General features: G+C 40.4%; 2 protein-coding genes across 2 annotated transcripts; one reads left to right on the forward strand and one right to left on the reverse strand.

The window, feature by feature from the left end:
- The first annotated feature begins 6,595 nt into the window (after window positions 1-6,595).
- On the forward strand, window positions 6,596-14,008 carry LOC126391849 (long-chain fatty acid transport protein 2-like). Its single transcript, XM_050046814.1, has 10 exons — window positions 6,596-7,155; window positions 9,391-9,600; window positions 9,726-9,884; window positions 10,098-10,222; window positions 10,431-10,625; window positions 11,353-11,443; window positions 11,528-11,726; window positions 11,815-11,912; window positions 12,322-12,452; window positions 12,541-14,008. The coding sequence occupies exons 1-10, from the start codon at window positions 6,675-6,677 to the stop codon at window positions 12,712-12,714; spliced, it is 1,863 nt and encodes a 620-aa protein (XP_049902771.1). The 5' UTR covers window positions 6,596-6,674; the 3' UTR covers window positions 12,715-14,008.
- Window positions 13,965-19,476, reverse strand: hdc (histidine decarboxylase). Its single transcript, XM_050046803.1, has 12 exons — window positions 19,391-19,476; window positions 19,096-19,268; window positions 18,890-19,003; window positions 18,677-18,799; window positions 18,440-18,577; window positions 18,213-18,356; window positions 16,946-17,012; window positions 16,658-16,820; window positions 16,461-16,551; window positions 16,270-16,368; window positions 15,268-15,369; window positions 13,965-14,980 (listed from the first exon to the last, which is right to left on the reverse strand). The coding sequence occupies exons 1-12, from the start codon at window positions 19,416-19,418 to the stop codon at window positions 14,207-14,209; spliced, it is 2,016 nt and encodes a 671-aa protein (XP_049902760.1). The 5' UTR covers window positions 19,419-19,476; the 3' UTR covers window positions 13,965-14,206.
- Window positions 19,477-22,454: the final 2,978 nt, after the last annotated feature.

Consider the following 22,454-nt stretch of genomic DNA (forward strand, 5'->3'; position numbering starts at 1 on the left):
TCAAATTACTTTCTTTAAATATATGAACAGTCTAGCCCAAGAGCCTCTTTCCAGATATATCCACAGACAAGACAGTGACAGAGTAACTGGGGGCATGTTGAATGGCAGCTTTAAATACCACATTGTAGATGGAAATTTGGACAGTCAGCTTTCTCCATGTCAACTCTGGAAAACATTCCCCAATGAAAACAATTAAATTCCAGATATGAAGTCCTTTACAACAAAGTTAAAGTGCTGGCTAAAGCAAACCAGAGCTGTACCCATTTTTAGCTACTTGTATTGTAAATTCAGCCCAGTTGGTGGAAGAAAATGTTGGAATTGTATGTTTCTGCGAACAACAAATACGTTGGCATGTTTCAAGCGTATCATATCACTTGGTCATCTGAAAGTGGAGGTGATGGTGGACACTATGACAACTGGTTGAGAGGTCTGCCAAGCTGGAGATCACTGTTCAAAAACGACAACACCAGCTGTGTTTGCTGACCCTTCGCGACGTTTCCACCGGTGTTTGTGGCATGGAACCTGGGTGTTTTTCATTGACTTGTCCCTGCATTTTCAGCGGGTTTTGTGCTGCCAAACATGGGTGTTTTGAGCCAAACATGATCTTTTCCTGACCAAAACCAAGTGGTTTTTGTGCCTTAACCTTTTGCCTGATGAAGATCTAGTTACTGAAACATCACAATAAATGTATCACTTGCAAGTTAGACAGTGTGCAGGAGTTTGTCTGCAAATTGTGTCCTGCTCCTTCCTCTCCTCTGCACCTGTGTTAGACTTCACCACAGCATTGAGAAATGTTTCAATGTATAAGCTACAAAATAATGTACAGATGTAACATATCCATGGCTTGCAGAAACATACAAGTATTTTTTTTTGGCAATTACCAAAGTGTATTGTGGTATGTGTATCTTGTGGTTTTTATGATACTGAAAGCTGTATAATAAAATAACACTGTAAAGCCCAATGAGGACGAGAGCTAAGTAAGGCAATAGCTATAAACCCTGCAGCACATCCGTTTCATGCTCTGGATTTGAACAACGTTAAATTGCATTGCGCCTATCAAACAAATCTATTCAACTCACTTCAGCCCCTGAAAATTTTTAATGATTACAAAATAAGTTGCAGATTTCCTTCAGAGGGACAAAGTCCTGCTGCAGGTAGAACTTGTACAAAACTACCAGAGTAGGTCAATTTGAATCAGTTTCAATTCAAACATCAATTCAAGCATCACTTTTTCACCCATTACACAACAGCCACCTACACACAGGGAAATAATAAATACATAAACAAACCATGACAGACAAAACCTCTAATCTAATCTAATCTTAGAGGTGCACTATTGTTGCACAAGTTCAGTGTAATATTCACTCCACCACCCTGATGGAGGGAAAGGTGTTTTTATTTTTTTTATAGTCAGTCTGTAGCTTTAGATGAAAAAATAAGTTAATATTTGATTTGATTGTTGGAGCTCTTGCTTGGTGTCACAGTGAAGTCAGTCCAGAGGTAGGACAAGTAAGTAAGTGTCGTCTTGGCACTCAAATCCCAACTCAAGACTGACAAGTCCAGAGTCCTAAACTTTGAGTTCCTGATCCTAAAGAAGTCTAAATGTGCTCTTCAACCACCACATAGTTTTTGAATGTGAACAAAATTATCTTTGGTATCATTTGTTTTCCCCCAACTGGTGCTCACTAACGTAACGTTAGTTCTTCCTGGTTCTTGGTTGTTATCATCAAGCGTACTGGCCATAAATCCATTCTTGTCCTCCTAGATTTAAGGGCCGCATTCGACACCATTGACCGTGACATCCTTCTGGACTGTCTCCAAACCTGGGTAGATATTAATGGCACAGCTCTACAATGGCTCAAGTCATATCTAGTAGGCTGGTCTTTTTGTGAGGGTAATGCCGATGCCAGGGAAAGTGATGGTCATCTTATACACAGACATAATATCAGTTTCCATTTGTATGCAGATGATACTCAGATCTATTTAAGTTGTGATCCAACAAAAAACTATCAGAACAAACCTAACCTGCTATTTTATGACATTCACAAGTGGACATCACAACATTTCCTGCAGCTTAATCTATGTACCACTCAATAACTCCACATGTAACAGGCAGAACTTCACAGGGCGTTTGTAAACTGTTAGGGTTAGGGTTCATGCATTCATAACAAGTCAATTAGAATATTGCAATTCCTCGCTCTCTGGCATCAGTACAAAATCCCTCTCATGCCTCCAGCTCATCCAAAACTCTGCCGCCAGAATCTTGACTTGGACAAGAAAGTATGACCACATCACACCAATCCTGGCTTCCCCAGAGTGGTTATCTATTGCTTTGAGAATGGATTTTTAAGATTTTATTGATTACTTACAAAACCCTTAGAGGCCTCGCTCCAAGATTTATAACAGATCTTTTATTGCCTTATAATCCTTCTCACACCTGAGATCCTCAGATGCATCTTTTCTTGTTCCAAGGTCTAGATTAATTCACAAAGGTGATAGAGGCTTTGCAGTCAGAGCTCCTCGACTCTGGAATGACCTGCCTGAGGAGATCAGGGTTGCAAACTCTCAGGTGCTATATAAAGCTTCTTCTTCTTCTTCTCCTTCTAATTCTTTGCTGCAAATTGAGTGGATGCAGAGGGAATGTGGATCTAGGAAATTAGGCGTTGGCTTGCAGGTAATGAATAATGTCAACATTAGCTGAGTCAGAGGGCTCAAGTCCAAGTGAAGTCATGAGTCGTTGGTGTTTAAGTCGAGTTGGAAGTCTTTTTTGATATTAAGTTAGGTCTAAAGTCATCAAATTTACCTTGAGTCCACACCTCAGTCAGTAACAGGCATGATGGAAATAACTTTATTATTCAAATGCAATTTTTCCAGCCTTCTTACAAATAATTATTGTGAATTTCAGTAGTATTTTCTCTTCATTAGTTGTCCCAGTTTAGACACAAAATGGACTAAATGTCCATCTTGTCTTGTTCGAGCAGAACGATAACAGATCACAAGTTGTGTTCAGCCAAAACACACAGACAATGTTCTGCATGATTCAGGACATGGTGAGAAACGGATATTTCTTCAGACTTCATCTTGTTTCCCAACTAGTCACTGATCCAAAATGAATCATGAATTATTGTCACTTTCACTGCTGTGAAATTAAACCACTGTCCAAAAAAAAAAAATCACATTACAGCCAGTCTAACAACAAGTAAGCTCGTCCAGTGTAAAACCAGACCGTCTCCCTCCAACTCTCTGACAGACTCGGGTTCAGCAACTGCCCAGTGTGAGTGGAGACAAATGCGGAATTGCTGCTTTCTCACTTCCATATGTCTTATGAGACCAAGACTCAATTTGAAGTAATGTTTACTGAGAAAAGAGCAAAGGCAAGGAGTGGAGAATAAAGGAGAGGAGAGAACACACTTAGCCTGACTGTTGCAACTGAACATAGGTAGATTGTTGGTTTATCATAATATTTATTCAGAAAATACCATTTGCATGGTTATTTTTCAATGGTTATTTACTTTTATTTACAGTGTGGCATTGTTTTCTTTGTTGATAAATGTCTGGACTCATATTAAAATGGAAGATACACCTACGTGGTTATGAACTTGCTCTGTGATTATGTGAAACTGTAGAGTGATGTATGAGGACATATGTGTGACATGTTTTTGTTTGTCAGTTTGTTTTCTTCTCTTTTCTTCTAGACTTATTTGTAAATTATTCTTTATGTACTGGAGTGCACCTTCAAGTCATAAAAAACACATGCCTTGTGCATGCCCAGAAAATAACGTATATGTATGCCATGTGCTGAGCCTTTTAAACCAATAAAAACTTGAATTAAAGCTGCAAGCAAGGGTGTTGGAATGACCTGTTGCACATTTTCTGTGTCCACTATGGCTGAATCCAAATGTCCACCTTCTGGACTTGCGGACTGAGCCCTTGTGGACTTCAGTTGTATGTAATGTCACGTGGAAACATTTAACTATTGCTGCTGTCATATTCATATCTATGTCATATAAGTTGATGAGTAGTGCCTATACAGCTGTTCCTGCAGGTAATAAGATATACATCCCATGTATAGCCTTTTTGTGACTGAACAAAAATGTATCTCTATGTAACACACAGGCTACATGCCTTCAAAAACAGACATGCTTGTATTAAGGACAGGACTATAACTCAATAAGTAAGTATTAGCGGGCAAGGTGGGAAGCGTGGATAATTACAGACCTATTGCGCTAGCCAGTGTGGTATCCAAAGTCCTGGAAAGAATATTATTAGATAGGTTATGTGCATTTCTAGGTACCTCGGACAATCAGTTTGGTTTTAAGGCCAAGCATGGTACTGATGTATGTATCTATGTATTAAAGGAAATAGAAAATTATAGAAGACAGAACTCCTCTGTTTTAATTGGTTTTATTGACGCCTCTAAGGCTTTTGACCGAGTCAACCATCATAAGCTCTTTTTAAAGTTGAGTCAAAGGGGTGTGCCTGACAGTGTAACTAGGATTCTGTCTTATTGGTATGCTAACCAGACCATGCAGATAAAATGGGGGAATGTAATCTCTGCTGCATTTGGTGTGGGTAATGGAGTTCGCCAGGGAGGACTTCTCTCACCAGCCCTTTTTAACATGTATATGGATGATCTATCAGACCAGCTAAGAAACTGTAAAACAGGTTGTATGATTGGTGATACATTACTAAGAAACTGTAAAACAGGTTGTATGATTGGTGATACATTAATTAACCATCTCATGTATGCTGACAACTTCAACAACTGTTGAATATATGTACTAATTATGGTGTTAATTTTGATGTCAAGTACAATGATGGTATGATCTGCGGGGTAAAAGGGGATAAGGACCTTGTTTTTCCCTCTTTTTGGTTGGCAGGGCAGCTTTTGTCTGTCTGCAGTAAAACTAAGTACCTTGGACACATTATTAATGATGAAATGTCAGATGACCTATATAGGCAACGCCGTATGTTATATGCACAAGCTAACATGCTGTTTAGGAAATTTTCTTGGTGTTCAGATTATGTTAAGATTAATCTTTTTAGAGCTTATTGTACTCCTCTTTATACTGCCCCCCTGTGGATTAAATTTAAAAACACAAACATCCAGAAGCTCCAGGTTGCTTATAATGATTGTATGCGCATATTGCTTAGAAAACCCAGGTGGTGCAGTGCAAGTGATTTGTTTTGTAACGCAAGAGTCAATACGTTTCATGCTCTGTTGAGAAATCTGATGTACAAATTTATCTGTCGACTGAATGGGTCCCATAACTCCATTATTATGCTGCTGTCAAATCCCCGTTTAAGTTCTTTGCGGTACCAGTCACCTATGTGGAAATATTGGTATGAGCGCCTTTTTTAAATCTTTCTGTGTTGTATGTCTTTTAAATGGACCTTGAGTCTATGAAATAAAAGTTGATGGATTGATTGATTAGAAACCTTCTTTTGTTGTGTCTCAGCCTTTTTTTGTGCCTATTTCACTGCACAGCCAGATAGGCTGCAATATTAAAATGCATTTTCAGTACTTCTACAACCTGCACTTATTATCTATATCATGATGATGTGGTTGAATATTATTACTGGCCTACAACATTCAAGTAACATTTTAATAGACCTAACTGTCAATAACTATTTTACACAATTATACTTTTATTTGGCAGTTCAAAACCCCATAACGTCACGTCTGTATTGCAATGAATTGTGGGTTATTAAATCAATGAAGTCTGCTGGAGTCTGCACCCCAAGCAGACTCTTTTGAAGTCTGCAGAAAGTCTGCTTGAATTGTGGATTGTGGATTTGGAGCCATCATTGGTGCACATCAACTTTGAAGTTGATCAGGAGGAGTTTGAGAAGGTACGACCTCTGAAATGGCCAAAAACGCACACGAATTTAACATGTAATTAAAAATGGCTGTTGGGTTTAGGGTAGGGCTCCAAGAGACACCTATATGTGCAAAGTTTAATGAGTTTTTGAGTATGTTAAATCCATTGGAGGAAAAAAACATTGGAGGAAAAAAATAAATAAATAAAATGAAATAATAATTCCTTAAGTTTCAAGAGGGCCTTCGCCCACCTGTGGTCAGTGCTTGGGCCCTAATTACATATATATATAATATATATATATATATGTGTAAAAGATAAATATATATTAAAGATAAATGTAGAAAGTGAATGTGTATGTGTAGAAGTTGCAAGTTGCCTATAGTGTAGATATTTAGACATCTTATATGTACCTTTACTGCTCATTACTGTGCACAAATGAACTGTAGGCTATATGCACATGGGCCTCAAGGTATACTGACCTTTGCATGTGTACTTTTTTTTTTTTTTTTGCACCAGCACTTCACGTGAGCAACAAAGAAATAAAAAACATGTGGAAAGGATGCCCTCTTTTCCACTTGACCACCTGCCTTGCAAAATGTCTGTGCACTGATAATAACACTAAGATAAAATTAGATTGCAAGACAGGACGAGCAGTAAAATCATAAAGTAGCCATTCACCGAGAGGTCAAATTTATTTCAACCCAGGAATTCTTTTGTTACTCTCCCTAGAGGAGAAAATCGGTCAAAGTTCAAGAGGTGTAAACTGCATATATCTGCAGCTGATGTTTGCTGATTAAAGTTGAATCTTCCAGGACTCTCGCTGCAGACGGACTGAAACTTTTCTGATTTATAATGATTGCATATATTCTTTACACCGTACTTGCGGGTTTGGCAGTTTTGCCGTTATTTCTTTACTTGAGAAACCCTTACTTTTTTCAAGATTTACGTTACACTATTACTTCCATTAAAATCGGTATACGCATCAACAGATTCCAGAAGCAGAAACCTTTTTACAGTATTTTGGATCGTTTCCTGGACCAGGCGAAGAAGCAGCCGCATAAGAAGTTCATTATTTTCGAGGACAGCTCGTACACTTACAGCCAAGCCGACAGAGAAAGCAACAAAGTGGCCAGAGCTCTGTCCACGCATGCCCACCTGAAGCCAGGGGACACGGTGGCCCTCTTCCTGGGCAATGAGCCGCAGTTTGTGTGGATATGGCTGGCACTGGCCAAGCTGGGCTGCACGGCTTCTTTTCTGAACTACAACATCAGATCCAAGTCTCTGCTGCACTGCTTCTCCTGCTGTGACGCTAAGGTCCTTGTCGCTGGTGCTGGTGAGCTGGGAAACAACTGCATTTTGTATAGTGTTGCATTGGGAATGTGAAGTGATAATGTTTTTTTCACACCTCCCTCTCTAATATTGTCCCATAAACCTGGATTTAAATCACAGATTTCACGTCATTAACACTTACTCAGCTCACATGAGTCTTGTGAATCAATGGAATTAACCTCTTTATTTTCAATAATGTCATATTTATATCCCACTGTGAATATGTTCTTTGCATGATGTTTTCAGTATAACCCCGATACTGGATTTTGGAGGCCGATGCCAACATTTATATTTTGGCCGATAAGTAAAGACATTTCTCTTAACATGAATGCATAACATAAAAAAACAATCTTGTTATGATCCCTTACATTTAAAATGATTATTAAATGTGACCAAGATACAAACTACAAGAGACATTTACAGTTTAAAAATAAATGTATCGGTTCTCTATTGTGAACAAACTAATTATTGGAGACTCTGTTTCTGAATTACGTCACACCTAGTTTGACATTTTGGTCCCAGTTGCTAGAAGAAAATGTTGGCGTTGTACATTTCTGCAAACCACCAACACATTGTATTTGCTTCACATTGCCGTCAGGACGTGGTGGGGATGGTGGATGGCGTGACACTGATTGTTCTTGCTCTTGAAGATAAGTTTTTTTTTTCATGATGGTGCGGACAGCTTTTATATTGTCCCTTCCTGAGCTCTGAGATAGTCTAAATTTGCCAGGCCCTCTGCTAGAGGCCTTTGAAAACTGACTCATGTCAACACTCTTCCCTTCCACTTTTCACTCCTGTGTTTCAAGACAGATGTCTTTCAGATTTGTTGCAGAAGACCCTGACAGCACAGGCTTGTTGGTTTCCTGTGCAGTAGCTCAAATCAAATCAATTGATTATTTTTCCTGTGCTCTCTGCCTCAGCTCCTGATGATGAAAAACTAGCATGCAGTCGCCATGAGTTATGCATTTCAATGAAGCTTATGTCACCACTACCGCCTTGCTTACTCTATAACTAGAATGGCCCGAGCCATGGCCCAGTGAGAAGGGAAGGCCAAGCTCCAGACCACTGTACAAGACCAACAAATGGTTGTGATTTAGCAAGTTATTGCTGTGTTTCCAGAAAACCAGTGATAATAATAATAATAAAGTTATTATTATTATTATTATCACTGGTTTTCCAGCAGCTTTTTGGGTATGAAACATCTGTGTTTAGTAGCAACACATTGCTATTTTTCCAGTGGCTTTTTAGGCACCAGTACAGGGGGTTTTGTAGCAACCTATCACTGGGTTTTTCCCTTGGCTTTTAAGGCACCAAAACTGGGTGTTTGGTAGCAACCAGTCACCATGTCTCCATCTGCATTTTAGGCAGTAAACATAGGTGTTTTGTAGTGGCCTTTCACTGGTTTTCCAGCAGCTTTTCAGGTACCAAATGTCTCTGTTTTGTAGCAATGCATAGTTATTTTCACAGTGGCTTTTTAGGCACCAGAACTGGGTGTTCTGCGGTGACCTATCACTGGGTTTTTCCATCAGCTTTTTAGGCACTAAACATAGGTGTTTTGTAGCAGCCAGTCATTGTGTTTCCATCAACTTTTTAAAAAGTAAATGTAGGTGTTTTGTAGCCACCTTTTGCTTGTTTTCCAGCAGCTTTTTAGGCATCAAAACTGGGAGTTTTGTAGCAACCAGTCACTGTGTTTCCATTGGCTTTTTAGGCACTAAATGTGGGTGTTTTGTAGTAATGGGTTGCTATTTTTCCAGCGTTTTTTGGGCACCAAATGAAGGTGTTTTGTAGTGACCTGTAGCTGTTTTTTTGAGCTGGGAGAGTGCCATGAAAAGCAGGTATCCTTTCCTAACCATAACCAAGTAGTTTTTGTGCCTAAACCTAATAACACATAAACCACAGTGTATTTGATATGTAAAGTTTCAGTGTAACTGCTACATAAAAACTTGTAACATGTAACATATCTATGGTTTGCAGAAATGTACAATGCCAGCATTATTTCTGTCAATTGAGTTGGACATTTCTGTTCTGTAATTTCTTGTTACTTGTCAGCTGACATACACACAGATATTAATAAATCTGCAATAAACTGAAACTGGCCGATGTAATGCCTTGGGTTTGGTCTAAAAGGGTTTAATGACCATGATTCTTCACATCTACTAGGGTTGTTTTCCTTATTTTGTTGTCACTGTACTGACCTCCATAAAGCTTTCACTTGCTCTCCCTTGTTTGTGTCTCTCAGACTTGCAAGATGCTGTAGAGGAGGTGTTGCCCACTTTGAAACAACAGGGTGTCCGTGTGTTTATCCTCAGTGAGAAGTGTGATGTAGAGGGCATTGAAAGCTTCTCTGGTAAAATTCAGCAGGCCTCAGACCAGCCTGTGTCCCCTGAACTGAGGGCCAACATCAAGATAAAGAGCCCTGCGCTGTACATCTACACCTCAGGAACGACAGGTAGGTCAACAAACTCATCTGACCTTCACCTTTAATCTGCTTTTGTGTTTTTAGTGTGCAGAGCTGCAGAAGTAGGACAATAACAATTACCCAAGTCTGCCTCTTATGACGATGTTTCCTTTTAGGGCTTCCAAAGGCAGCTGTAATCAACCATGAAAGGGTTTGGATGGCAACTTTTCTGCAGGCTATTGCTGGCGTACGCTCAGACGATGTCATCTACGTTTACCTGCCTCTGTACCATTCTGCTGGCTTTCTGATGGGACTTTGTGGGGCCATAGAAAACGGTAATTCATTGCACCATGAAAGTACAAAACATGACTTCCAGGCTGAAGCCTGATGAGTTTACCAAAGGTTAAACAAACAGCTTAATGACCTCAAATCACACTTTGACTTTGATTTCCACTATTTGTATTTCAAAGTCCTGAAGGTTTACAACACTAACTGAGCTCTCAGTGTGAGATTATGTGTTTATGAAATCTGTGCCTCTTCATTTTCAGGCATCACTGTTGTTTTAAGGCGTAAATTCTCTGCGTCCCACTTCTGGAATGACTGTCGAAAGTACAATGTGACTGTTATTCAGTACATAGGGGAAATCATGCGCTATCTCTGCAACGCACCAAAGGTAAACCTCAGGGCAATGTCACATTGTTACATCATTTTACCATCATTATAAAAGGCTACAACAGTATATATATGTAAATTAATCATAAAAAGCTTTAATGCCATTCACTAAAAGCTAACACCTACAGGAGTCAGATACGCTGCTTGTACCCAAAACCAAAGGTAAACATAATGTGATGTCTATTGTCCTGATCTCACTTCTCTTCTAGAGAGACAATGACAGAGATCATAAAGTCCGACTGGCTTTGGGGAATGGTGTAAGACCTGATACCTGGGCCGATTTCCTGCAGCGATTTGGGGACATTTGCATCTGTGAATGCTACGGAGCAACAGAAGGAAATGTTGGATTTGTCAACTACTGCGGCAAAGTTGGAGCAATTGGCAAAGAGCATTTTCTCTACAAAGTAAGAGGTCCCTTGTTTCTGTATTTTTGTTGTAGAGTTTAATATTAAACACTATGGGATGAACTTGGAGGGCTGGCTGGACTATTTTTTTCCAGCTTTTACGGGTGCTAATTGCATCATTGCAATATAAACAATATGAGTTTAAATGTGTAAAACAAGATTATTTATATGACTGCTTTATTTTCAGCTCTGTCGCTAGGAGAAAGTGTTTGCATTGTACATTTCTGCAAACTGGATATGTTACATTTGTACATTACATACATGTATTACTGTTTCTAAAGTGACATTCATGAGCTGATTTTGTCATCTGAAGGTGAAGATGACTATTTGAGATCAACAAACAGCAACACTAGTTGTTTTTGGTGACAATTCATGGCGTTTTCATCAGTGTTTGTGCCACGTTGCGGCGTTTCCCAGTAGTGTTTGAGCCACTGAATCTGGGTATATTTCACTGACCCGTCTCTGCTTCTCCAGCAACCTTGTGCCACCAAATATTTGTATTTTAAGCCAAAAAATGATCTTTTCCTAGCCAAAACCAAGTGGTTTTTGTGCCTAAAGCCAACCAATCCTTCACCAAAGCGTTGTTGAATAAGTTTCAACATATTTGCTACAAAATAGTGTACAACTGCAATGTTTCCGTGGTTTGCATAAACTACAATGCAAACATTTACTGTGGCGATTGGGTTTCTTATTCTTCACCACGTTTTGCTCTGGGTCTGTCTTTCAGATGGCGTGTAAGTATGCTCTCATAAGGTACGACACAGAGAAAGAGGAGCCAGTCAAAGACTCCAGAGGATTCTGTATTGAAGTCCCCAGAGGTGAGCCAATCTCCTCCTAAAGCATAGCTCTCTCTTGACCTTGTAGCTCTGACTAATACCCATCCTTGTTACTTTGACTCGCAGGAGAGACGGGTCTGTTGGTAGCAAAGATCGGAAAGAGAGCACCCTTCAGCGGCTATGCCAAGAACACTCAGCAGACAGAGAAGAAGAAGTTGAGAGATGTGTTTGTGAAGGGAGACCTTTACTTTAACAGTGGGGACCTTCTAAAGATAGACCACGAGGGATTTGTCTTCTTCCAAGACCGCATTGGAGACACTTTCAGGTGAGTGGATGAAACCAATTGAACAAATGTGAGAAGCAAAGCAAATAATGGAATCCACTGTTCTCTTACGTACTGTCATTCAATACAGGTGGAAAGGAGAAAACGTGGCAACCACAGAGGTGGCCGATCATTTGCTCACAGTGGACTGCATTGAGGAGGCTAATGTCTATGGTGTGAAGGTGCCAGGTAATAATGACACTATTAGCAGTTATTTAAGATTCATAAATTACATAGGCTACTAATTAAAAAATAGGTATTAGAAACATCTTGTATGTGAAAATCTCCAAGGTATAAAATTAGTAAAAGGTTTTCTCTGACCACCAAATCTGTGTCTGAGTCTGTTTAGGGTTTTTAAAGGTTTGATTAGACCTGTTGGATCTATATAACCTTTCACATGCCTGTTAATCATCAACCACTGTAATCATAAATCATGTTAATCCTGCAAGTAAAGTTAAAAAATATGAGAATTTAGAAGAATTTTGAAAGGGGACAGCACATATTTGAAACAAGTGCTTACTGTGAAACACAGGCAGAGCTGTTCATGCTCACGTCCTGGAATAAGTCTAAATAAACAGCTTTGACGTTCAATCATTAGGACACGAGGGAAGAATTGGAATGGCAGCACTGACGCTCAAAGAAAACATGGAGTTTGACGGCAAAGCTACATATCAGCATGTCAAAAGCTACCTCCCCAGCTACGCAAGACCACGCTTCATACGCATACAGGTAAGCTAAGTCTTGCTCAATAAGATAATAACACATTAAAAAAAAATGTCTTGCAACCATTATACAACCATTTATGTTCCTCTGGCAGGATGCACTGGTAGTAACTGGGACATTTAAGCAAATGAAGGTGAAGCTGGCTGAGGAGGGCTTCAACCCTGCTGTCATCAAGGACCCTTTGTTCTACCTGGAGGACAACAAGGGCTACGTACCCATGACTCAGGAGATATTCAACTCCATCGCAGAGGGAAAAATCAGGCTCTGAATGAATTCAGTGTTTATTGTTGGATTTTCAACCTCAAAATTGTACATTTGATTTTTAGGCTTTAAAGGACCAGTTTGTAGGATATAGCGGCATCTAGTGGTGAAGTTAAAGATTGCAGCTGACTGAATACCTCTGCCCTCACGCCTGCCTTTCCAAGAATGTTGGAGAACCTGTGGTGGCCTTCATTCAAATAGACTACCATAATATTTTTTAACTCAGTATCGATATTGCAACGATATTGTGGGGACGACTGTTGGTGCTTTTACAAAATATCTACACAATGAGATTTTTGATAAATAATTATCAGTAATGTGGATAGAATGACTAAGTGATTAAAGAGCTAAAACAGTCTGCTAGATTACATCACTTTACTGTAATGCAGCCTTTAAAAGACAGCGCTTACAATATTACGATATCCAAAATCTATGACGCGACCAAATTTAAGCTGCGACTTTAATGTAAAAAAAAAAGACGAAAGACCCTCTCTAGCGCCATGGTTTGGTTCGTCTTTTTTGGGCTACTGTAGAAACACGGTGGTACAAAGAGATGGTCACACAGGAGCGAATATAGGTGAGTGGCCATTGCTTGCCGAGGCGATATTCATGCTGAATGTGCTTAGCTTCTGATGTGACACAGAAAGCTAGCTGGCCAAGAAATACTGTGAAATATGATGTTGTTGGTACATTTTCCATGTTCTTACATTCCATGTCTGTCTCCCAACTCACTGCCAGACAGGTAGCATCTCATGCAGAGCAGTTTGTAGTTTTCTTGGCCAACATCATACAATATCAGCTGGTCGGCAACAGTCAGTGACACATCCATAAAGGTGTGACTTTGCTAGTCAAAGTTCACCAAGTTAAACTGCACACAATGCCACAATGTGAATTTGCTTTGCCACTGGAAGCTTATGTTTTATTCGCCCCTCTGCTCGCACTGAATGCAAGTGAACAGGAGGCAAATATTTGCCAGGGTTAATTTTGCTCATGTGTGACCGTATCTCAACAAGGCTGACTGTAGATAAGTCGGGGCTCATCATGGTTCTTAGTTTCAGGTGATTATACACCAATGAAGACATCACTTTGAATATTATATTCAATTTCTGCCAGTAGATCCCTCTAAATCCTACACACTTTATTGAAACAGGATGCCAAGTAATGATAAATGACCTGCACATTGAGCGTTTATGTACAACACATTTCATGAGCTACTTGTGGGTAATATTGTGCACTGAAATATTTCAAAGTATATAATTTTGTTTGAAACACTTTTTAATAAAAATCTTTTTAAAACATGATTGTTAACGAGCAAAGCAATCCCAAATCATTGACACAGTTAGATGGTGATCTTCAATTCAGACAAGTACTGAATATGCCGGCTCACAGCTGGTAGTAAATTGCTTAATTATTAAATAGCTGAATTACTCTGTGTGTGTGTGTGTGTGTGTGTGTGTGTGTGTGTGCGTGTGTATTATTGTACACTGCTTTCAGCATCTTTACAGGAGCTTGGGTGCAGTGGCAGTTTCCAGTGGAGTAGGAGAGGGGGCTGTGTTGGTTACAGGAGAAGAGGACATACAGTTTATTCTTCTGCAGGTGGAGGACAAGTGTTTTTGAGTTCCCTGTGAGACCTTCACGGGGCAGCACAGCTGGTGCCGGCCGCACTGCACCCACTGGTTGCAGAAACTGGGCACGCTGTAGAACTTTGTCAGCTTTTTCAGGACCTGTTTACCCAGAAGATTTGAAGGCATCTCTGTGATCTTAAACATAGGACCTGATCCTGCTGCTGATGGTGCGCTGGGGAGGGCTCCTGCAGCATCTTTAAGACCAGGCCTTGTGTTGAAGTCATAGCCAGACAGCGGCCCGGTGTAAGTGTACGGCTCGCTGCTGCAGCTAAGAGACCGCATTGGTCTCCGAGATCGATTCCAGGCCTTGTCAATCCACAGCTCCACCTGAGCCTTGTCCAGGCTGGAGGCAGCATCATCTCTCTCCTCAGACTGGGTGCCTGAGTTGGGGTCTTGGTTTTCGTCTATCACCTCGTCTTTCCCTAATTTTGGTTGGTCTGCATTATTCAGTGCCTGCGTCTCAGCCAGAAGAGCCGAAGCCGTTTTGGAGATGATGTTCCAGTCCTTAAGGATGTCATCTGCGGTGGTGAACTGTGAGGTCACCGTGAATCGGATGATACGCTTGGTGTGAATGTCTGCAGGGATGAGGTACATGGTGCCTGACCGGGTCAGTCTCCTCAGCAGCTCCTGGGTCAAATTATTTCCTCCCTAGAATAAGAAAATTACAAAATATTCATAATCACTGCAGGCCCATAAAAACCTAACAGCTCCAGAACAAAGCTGAAGCATTTTCAGCGACATCAAGTCAAGGTTTCAGCTCTCTTTAACAATCACTGATATGACTCTGACCTGAGCTTATTAAAGCCGGCTGACCTTATTCAATAACTCACCTTTGAACGAGGTGTGACTGGGAAGTCTGAACAATGATTAGCTAGTGAAAGACATGTTGCTTGACAAAGTTTACTGCACAAACGGTACAAATTTGTGCCACATACTTTCAGACAGAAGACCACCAGGCCGAGGTGCCTCTCTGCAGGAACCTCAAAATTTGGGTCACTTCTTATGTGAGACTCCAAGAGCTTCGCCATCTCAATCCCCTAGAAAAGACAAAATAAATAATCAAATGAATATACATGTAAAAACTGAAACTTAAAACCAAGAAAATACCGCAGGTTGTCATAGAAACTAAATACACTCTAAATACTCAGTCCTCATCTTTATTCGTGATCAAAATTTTATTTCCCAGTACGGGAGATGAGTTTAACAGCAACTTATGAGCTTCTACATATGCCGGTAATACTGGACTTATTCTATGACATTCATCGACTTCATTATGGTCTTGCATATTTCATTCATTTTAATTTTTATTTTGTTTCTTTTTTAAATGATGATATTAAGGGTATTTGTCAGGGGAAAGTGGCATGGTGGTGCAATGGTTAACATTGTTTACAGAAAGAGGGTACTTGGTCTGAACCCTGGGGTGTGGGAGCCCTTCTGTGCGGAGTTTGCATGCTCTCCCCGTGTCAGTGTGGGTTTTTTTCCTTGTGCTCCAGCTTCCTCCCACAGTCCAAAGACATGCAGGTTAATTAGTGACTGTAAATTCTCCGTAGGTGTGAATGTGAGTGTGAATGGTTGTCTGTCAGCCCTGTGATAGTCTGGTGACCTGTCCATGGTGTACCCTGCCTCAAGGTTGATAGCAGGCAATTTATTTATTATATATGCTGATAGATACAATGTTTGTATATTTACTGTCCTCTGGTCTTTGATCATTTTGCTAAAGCAAGTTGAGTTTCTGCTGTAGGGAGATTCAGAGAGGTGATGTCTAATAATTAAAGAATCCACTGGGAAATCTAAAGTTTAAGGGGAGGCTTCCACCTTAATAGTACCAACTTTAAGCAGATGTCAGGCCTATATAAAGACTCTAGGTCTTTATATGATATTTTTAAAAATATTTATTCCTAAGAAAATTTGCATGAAGAGAACTAAATGCCACTTACATGTCTGATATGAGCCTGGAGGTTTTTCAGTCCAAAGGAGCGCATCACAAACCAGAGTTTGAGAGAACGGAAACGTCGGCTGAGAGGAATTTGCCAGTGCTGAACAACAGGAGGAGAAAAAGGTCATAGCATGAAATGATCCAATATGATAACTGAGTCTTGAATTGGGTGAAGACATGACAGTATGATACCATGAAGTCTGTGGCTGCCTGTGAGTTTTCATGTCGGAGGTAAACAGGATCAACAGTGAACGTCTGCTGGAGCTTATATTTGTCCTTGACCCTGAGAAAACAAAGTTCAACCATATCATCAACCTATCTTTATTTTAATTTAGATTTTCTTTTCCTATTGAGGTGATGTTAGATAAGGCTTCAGTGTTCTTCCTTACCAGAAAGCCGTGCAGTCAAAATGGACCATCATCCACTTGGAGGGGTTGAAGACAAAAGAGTGAGCAAATTCAATGCCCTGCAGGGACCAGCGGAGCTCAGGACAGAAGTAGGCTGAGCCGGCGTATGCAGCATCAACATGGAGCCACAGTCCCTCTTCTGCACCTGTAGATAAACATTTAAACACAAGCACTGTAATTCTCCTATTGCATCTCAGTGCAGCAACACAATGTTTGACTTCCCAGGCAGTGTTTAAACAGACATTATTAGGAGGAAATCTGAAGACGTACAGACTGGTCCCAGTTCAGACAAGTTGTCGAAGGCACAGACTCCTGTGGTTCCCAAAGTTGCACATAGCTGAACAGGAGAGAAACAAAATCACATATAAGATGTAATATTCAATGTAAAACACAGCAGTTTTAGCTTAGCTCTACAAATTGTACAATTACATTTTATCACTGACCATTTTTTATATTTTCACCTTTGAAGCAGCATTGTTTCTTTTTCATTTCAAGGTATTTGTAGAGGTGGGATAAGTACTTAGATCTTGTACGTAAAAGTATCAATACATTAATGTGAAAATTCTCCATTACAAGTTGAAGTCCTGCATTAAAACTCCGACTTAGATAAACACACAAGTATTTTCAGCAACATATACATACACACAGTATTAAAGTAAAAGGAGATGTTCTGCAGAAAAATGTCCCATGACTGATATATTTTTATTCACAACATTGTTAGATTCCGTTTTTGGTGATGTGGCCAGTTTTAACTGCTTTAGTTTGACCAGTTGTTCCAGATGAAGGGGTTGAGCCCTCCAAAGATTCACAAGATAAATCTGAGGGGTCACGAGATGATTAATGTGAGAGGAAAAAAACAACTTCTGATACATACATTTGTGTAACTTTTTCAGTCTTCTAAATTTCCCTCTCTTAAACAATGATTTAAATGAAATCACTTGAGACATTTATGGGGTGTCTCGTTGAAATGTGACGAGGGGATCCCAAGTTGACACTGCTTTTATATATATTTTTGCACAACTGACAACTGACTTTCATATCTCAGATTTTGGATTTTGCTTGAATGTATCAACAAGAAAGATTCTAAAATATGATATCTTATAGTACAATAGTGTGTGCTTTAAAAATAGTTGCCAGTCCAACACATTCTCACTGTGACCTTGTCACATATCGACGTTTGGTCATGGACTTTCCACGTCCAGATACTATGTGCAAGGTACCCTGGGTGCGTTGGTTGTTGACGTTCTGGGACGCCGTGTCAAGTTCTGCCTGTTACATGCATTGTCGTTTTTCAAAATACGCTTCTGTTTTCACAGGAAATTTACTGTTAACATACAGTCTCTTTCAAAATAAATGCACTACGTCTGTACAATAACGTAGATTGATGTTTTTTTTTCCCTCAACAACTAATGCACATGGTTGGGTTTAGAAAAAAAGAACAGGGTTTGGCTTTAGAATCTAACACGACACAAACGCCGCTCTTTTCACATATACACTCTTATTATACCCATGCCATCAGTCAGCATCAAATACCAACCATGAAAGGGACCAGTCCCCTCCTCCTGTCCTCCTGTATGGCTTGTCTCAAAGTGTCACCTCTCAGAGACAACTTCTCATCAGTGGCAAGAAACGTGATCTTCACCAGGGAGATCAGACCTGCCTTCTCAACTGAGGAATGAGCCTATAAAAACAATCACACATCATATCAGCTTTTCTTTAATCTGATTGACAGGAGGGTATTGTACAAGGAGCACTGACACTGACCTGGTCTGAAGCGTAGGCCACCAGTCTTGAATTTAGGACTGCGTCATCTACATCCTGGTCGAGCTCCGCCCTCAGCTGCGTAATTTTGTCTTTTCTGGCTGCCAGCAGAGCGACCAGTGTGCTCTCACTGACTGTGCTCTAACAGGAGCGTCAGGTAGAAGAAAAAGATAATAAATTACGGGAGATTACCGTGTAAAGGTTTAGGGTTTAAAATTACCAGTCAAAGCTGCTGCAGACCTGCAGTATGCCTCCACCTCTGCTGTCAGGGTGGTGGTGCAGAAAGAAGGAGGGGAGCCCCAGTGCTTTACACAACCAGTCCATCACATTCATCTCCAGTTCTGTGCACGCTGGGCTGGAGGCCTGTTCAAAACCAGCGACAGACAATTTAATATTCAGATGGTATAACTCCACTGTGTTTAGGTAGTGTAGTGGAGAAATAGTGCACCTTACCCAGGTGAATCCAACACAGTTGATGGCATCAGCCAGCATGTCTCCAAGCATGGAAGGCCATGAAGTCAGACTGGGGTAGTAGGCATGCATGTGAGGGCTTTGCCAGTGAACCACCTGCGGAAGAAGATGAGAAAATACTTTATAAAGCGGACAGGGAAAGGTGCACCCTACCTTCACATGTTACAATAATGGATGACATTACTTACTCCTGGCATGATGACTTTCTCAATGTCGTTGAAGATACTCTCCCAGTCCTCCGGCTCTGTGGGCGCTGTGTCAGGGAGAAGCTCCTTCATGTAACCTGGCTTCACATCTGGAATCACCCGTCTCTCCCTGATGGAGCCCAGGTACTGTGTGATGTAGTCGACCAGCTCCTTACCTGATCAGTAACAGACATTGTAACAGCTGGAATGATATCCATATTCCTATGTTTCCTTATCATTACCTGCAGTGAAATTTAACAACAGACAAAATCAGTAGTAAAATGGAAATTATGATTACCTCTGCGATTGTACTCCTCAGCCTGCATTTTATATTTCAGATGAGAGCTCTTTGGGTTACTTTGCTGTGTGTGAGAGGAGGCTGCAATAATGCTTTGTGTATTGTGTGGCAGAGATCACAGAACTATATAGACCCTGTTGGGAGGAACACGCCCTGAACTGGTGACGCATTTGAACCACCGAAAAAGAAAAAAGCCCTTCACATGTTTTTTCCATCACTGGAATCATTGGTCACAGCACCCATTCACTACAGCTTTGTATTTAATATTTACCCTCCTCTGGTGGTAATGATTTATTTGTTCACATCTTCAACATGATACTGTTTTTAGCACGATGGGACGATATTATCGTAACAGTGCAATATTGTTTGAGTAATACACATCAATGCCTCTGCACCTGTAACAATCATCTCTATATAGAAAGAAAATAACCCCAGTGTCATTATTATCATTATTATTTTATGTGCAATTTAAAATGATAGGCTTATATACTGTACTAGGACTTCCTATGTATGTGAAATATATTTTACATATGATCTGACACCATACAGTTAAAGAAGGATTTGGAGTGTATTGTGAAATAGATCAAACATATTTGCAATTTATTACAGTGACTTTTCAATTGTTTATATCACACTTATTTTATCGTAAAAACCTGAATATGAAAAATAGGTACAATTACATTTTATAATATAAAACGATAATGATGTTGTTTTTTTGCCCTCGCATAATTAGATTGTTAAAAGGCCTACTGATGCATTTTACTGTTGTAGCTGGTTGAGCTGGAGCTAGTTTTAAGTATCTTATATGGTTGGCACAGTAGTTTAATCCAGCACATGGTTCTCAACATGGGGTCTCATTTATAAAACAATGCGTAGGATCCATACTAAGAATGTACGTATGGACGAAAGTCAAAAATGCGTGCGTCAAAAATATTGACAGTTTCTACAATCAGACTTCCACCTTACCATCTGCATCGCCAATTTCAAGTCTCCAAAATGTTCATAGGCATGGGTCAAAGTTTCTCCCATCAAGTCTGTTTTTAATAGATCACAACTTTTCAGTGGGAAGTGGCGTACGCCTCTGTCAGGCCTCGTATTGTGCTTACGCTGCCGAGGCTACCATACAAGGTGCCACCTACTACTCAGTAACCATTCACACCCACACACCGATGGAACAGCCATCTGTTGCAATTTTGGGTTCAGGATCTTGCCCAAGGACACTTTGACTGGAGCAGCCAGGGACCCAACCACCAATCTTCCAATTAGTGTACGACCCACTCTACCTCTGCGCCACAGCCGTGTGTAAAGACTTTTGGTTTTACACAGGACACGAGTCTCCCAGGTGAAAGTCCAGTGTTTGTTTGACCCGTACACCGCCCCTCCCACCTGCCCTTTCCTGCTCTTCATACTGCAGTAGTTGCCCAGAGCGTCAAAAACTGCTGCCACCTGCTGCGTCTCATACAGCTGCTAACAAGTCTGCTGCTGGTGATTTGTGGGCGACTTTGATCTTTAGCCCAGGCCTACTTTTTTTGTGTGTGAAATATTATATATTCGTAATATGTGCTCTGTCTGCCTAAAATAATTGGTTTTGAAAACCTCAGAGGTAAAATCACTTTGTGCTGGGACTAGCAGCTCCACATTTTGGGATGTACACCTGAGCTGTTAATAAAGCTGAAGCAAGCAGCTAGCTTTGCATAAAGACTGGAAACAGAGGGAAGTAGCTAGGCTGACTCGGTCCAAAAAGTTCAAAGTCTGTCAACTGGCACCACTAATAAACACATCACTTTTGTTTAATCCATGCAAAACCAAAGTGTAAACAACAATTTACTGTTTTATGGTTGTGTAAGATGCTGATTTTTTTCTTGTCCGGGAACAGTTGCAGGGCAAACAGTGGCGACTCCAGTCATCTACTGGTCCTGGCCAAGAAATAGTGTGGTCATTCTGAAACAATGGTGCCTCTCATTACTGATCCAATCAACACTCTTTGCTATTTCCTATTATCATCTGGCCTGAACACATTACAGGAGATGACTGTTAGAGCAGAGCAATATTTGTACTGGGTGATGACTCTTCACGAACAAATAGAAAGGTTAAGTATAGGAGCCATTACAACAAAATGAACAATGGATAAACACACAGTAAAAGGTAACAGGATGATGAAGGCAAACCCATCTAAGTCACAGTTTATTGCTGCCTTTTAAACTCTGACAAAAACCCGAGCAGCACCTGGACTGTTCACACAGGGCGCTGTTTACTGTGCATTGTGCTCGACATGTGCTCGCTCTCATCTGGTTCTCTGGGGAAGCTAATGGTTGGATGCAAATCTAACCATAATCCAAACACACTAAGCACACATCATTGTTATAGAGACAATGATGAGAGGCATTCAACATGGAGTCAATGAAGCTAATAAGCACCAGAGAATGTTTATCTAAGCCGTTTCAAATCTGTGCTCCTGTTTATTAAATTCAAAACTGCGTATTTAATAAACTTCAGTTCTTTCAGGAACTTCAGTCTGAATTGGTGTATTATTTATCAACACCACCAACAGGTGATTCATTTCGACTTTTTTCGTCAGTGTCTGATGCCGCAAGTCACTGCCTAAGCGTCGGATTTTGACGACTTTGGAGTGAGACCAGGCATGTAGAGTCAGTGTCTGATTTGACTGCTCTGGGTTACTGTAGAAACAACATGGTGGACTCGGTGGGAGACGACCCATATGTGGATATAAATGGCTTATACTAACATAACAACACAACAATTCTTATTTTCAGGTGGTTATAAACTAATGAAAATATACCCCAAATCCTACACAATGGATCTTTAACACCCACAGGTTCTTTGATTCGAGTAATTACTGCTACAGACTTTTGATCCCACTGAAGGCAGGAAGCCCAGTAGCAGGCAATGACTAGAGTAATGGTAAGTGTGTGTGTGTGTGTGTGTGCAGCACAATACACAGAAATAAATGTTATGTGATATGAAGCGGAGCACACTGTGACTATTGTGCTCCTTGTGTGCCTCTACGTCTGGGAGTCTGAGCCTGATGAAAGCAGGTTTAACC

The sequence above is a fragment of the Epinephelus moara genome, chromosome 1 (genome assembly GCF_006386435.1).
Source record: "Epinephelus moara isolate mb chromosome 1, YSFRI_EMoa_1.0, whole genome shotgun sequence".
Taxonomy (NCBI): domain Eukaryota; kingdom Metazoa; phylum Chordata; class Actinopteri; order Perciformes; family Serranidae; genus Epinephelus; species Epinephelus moara.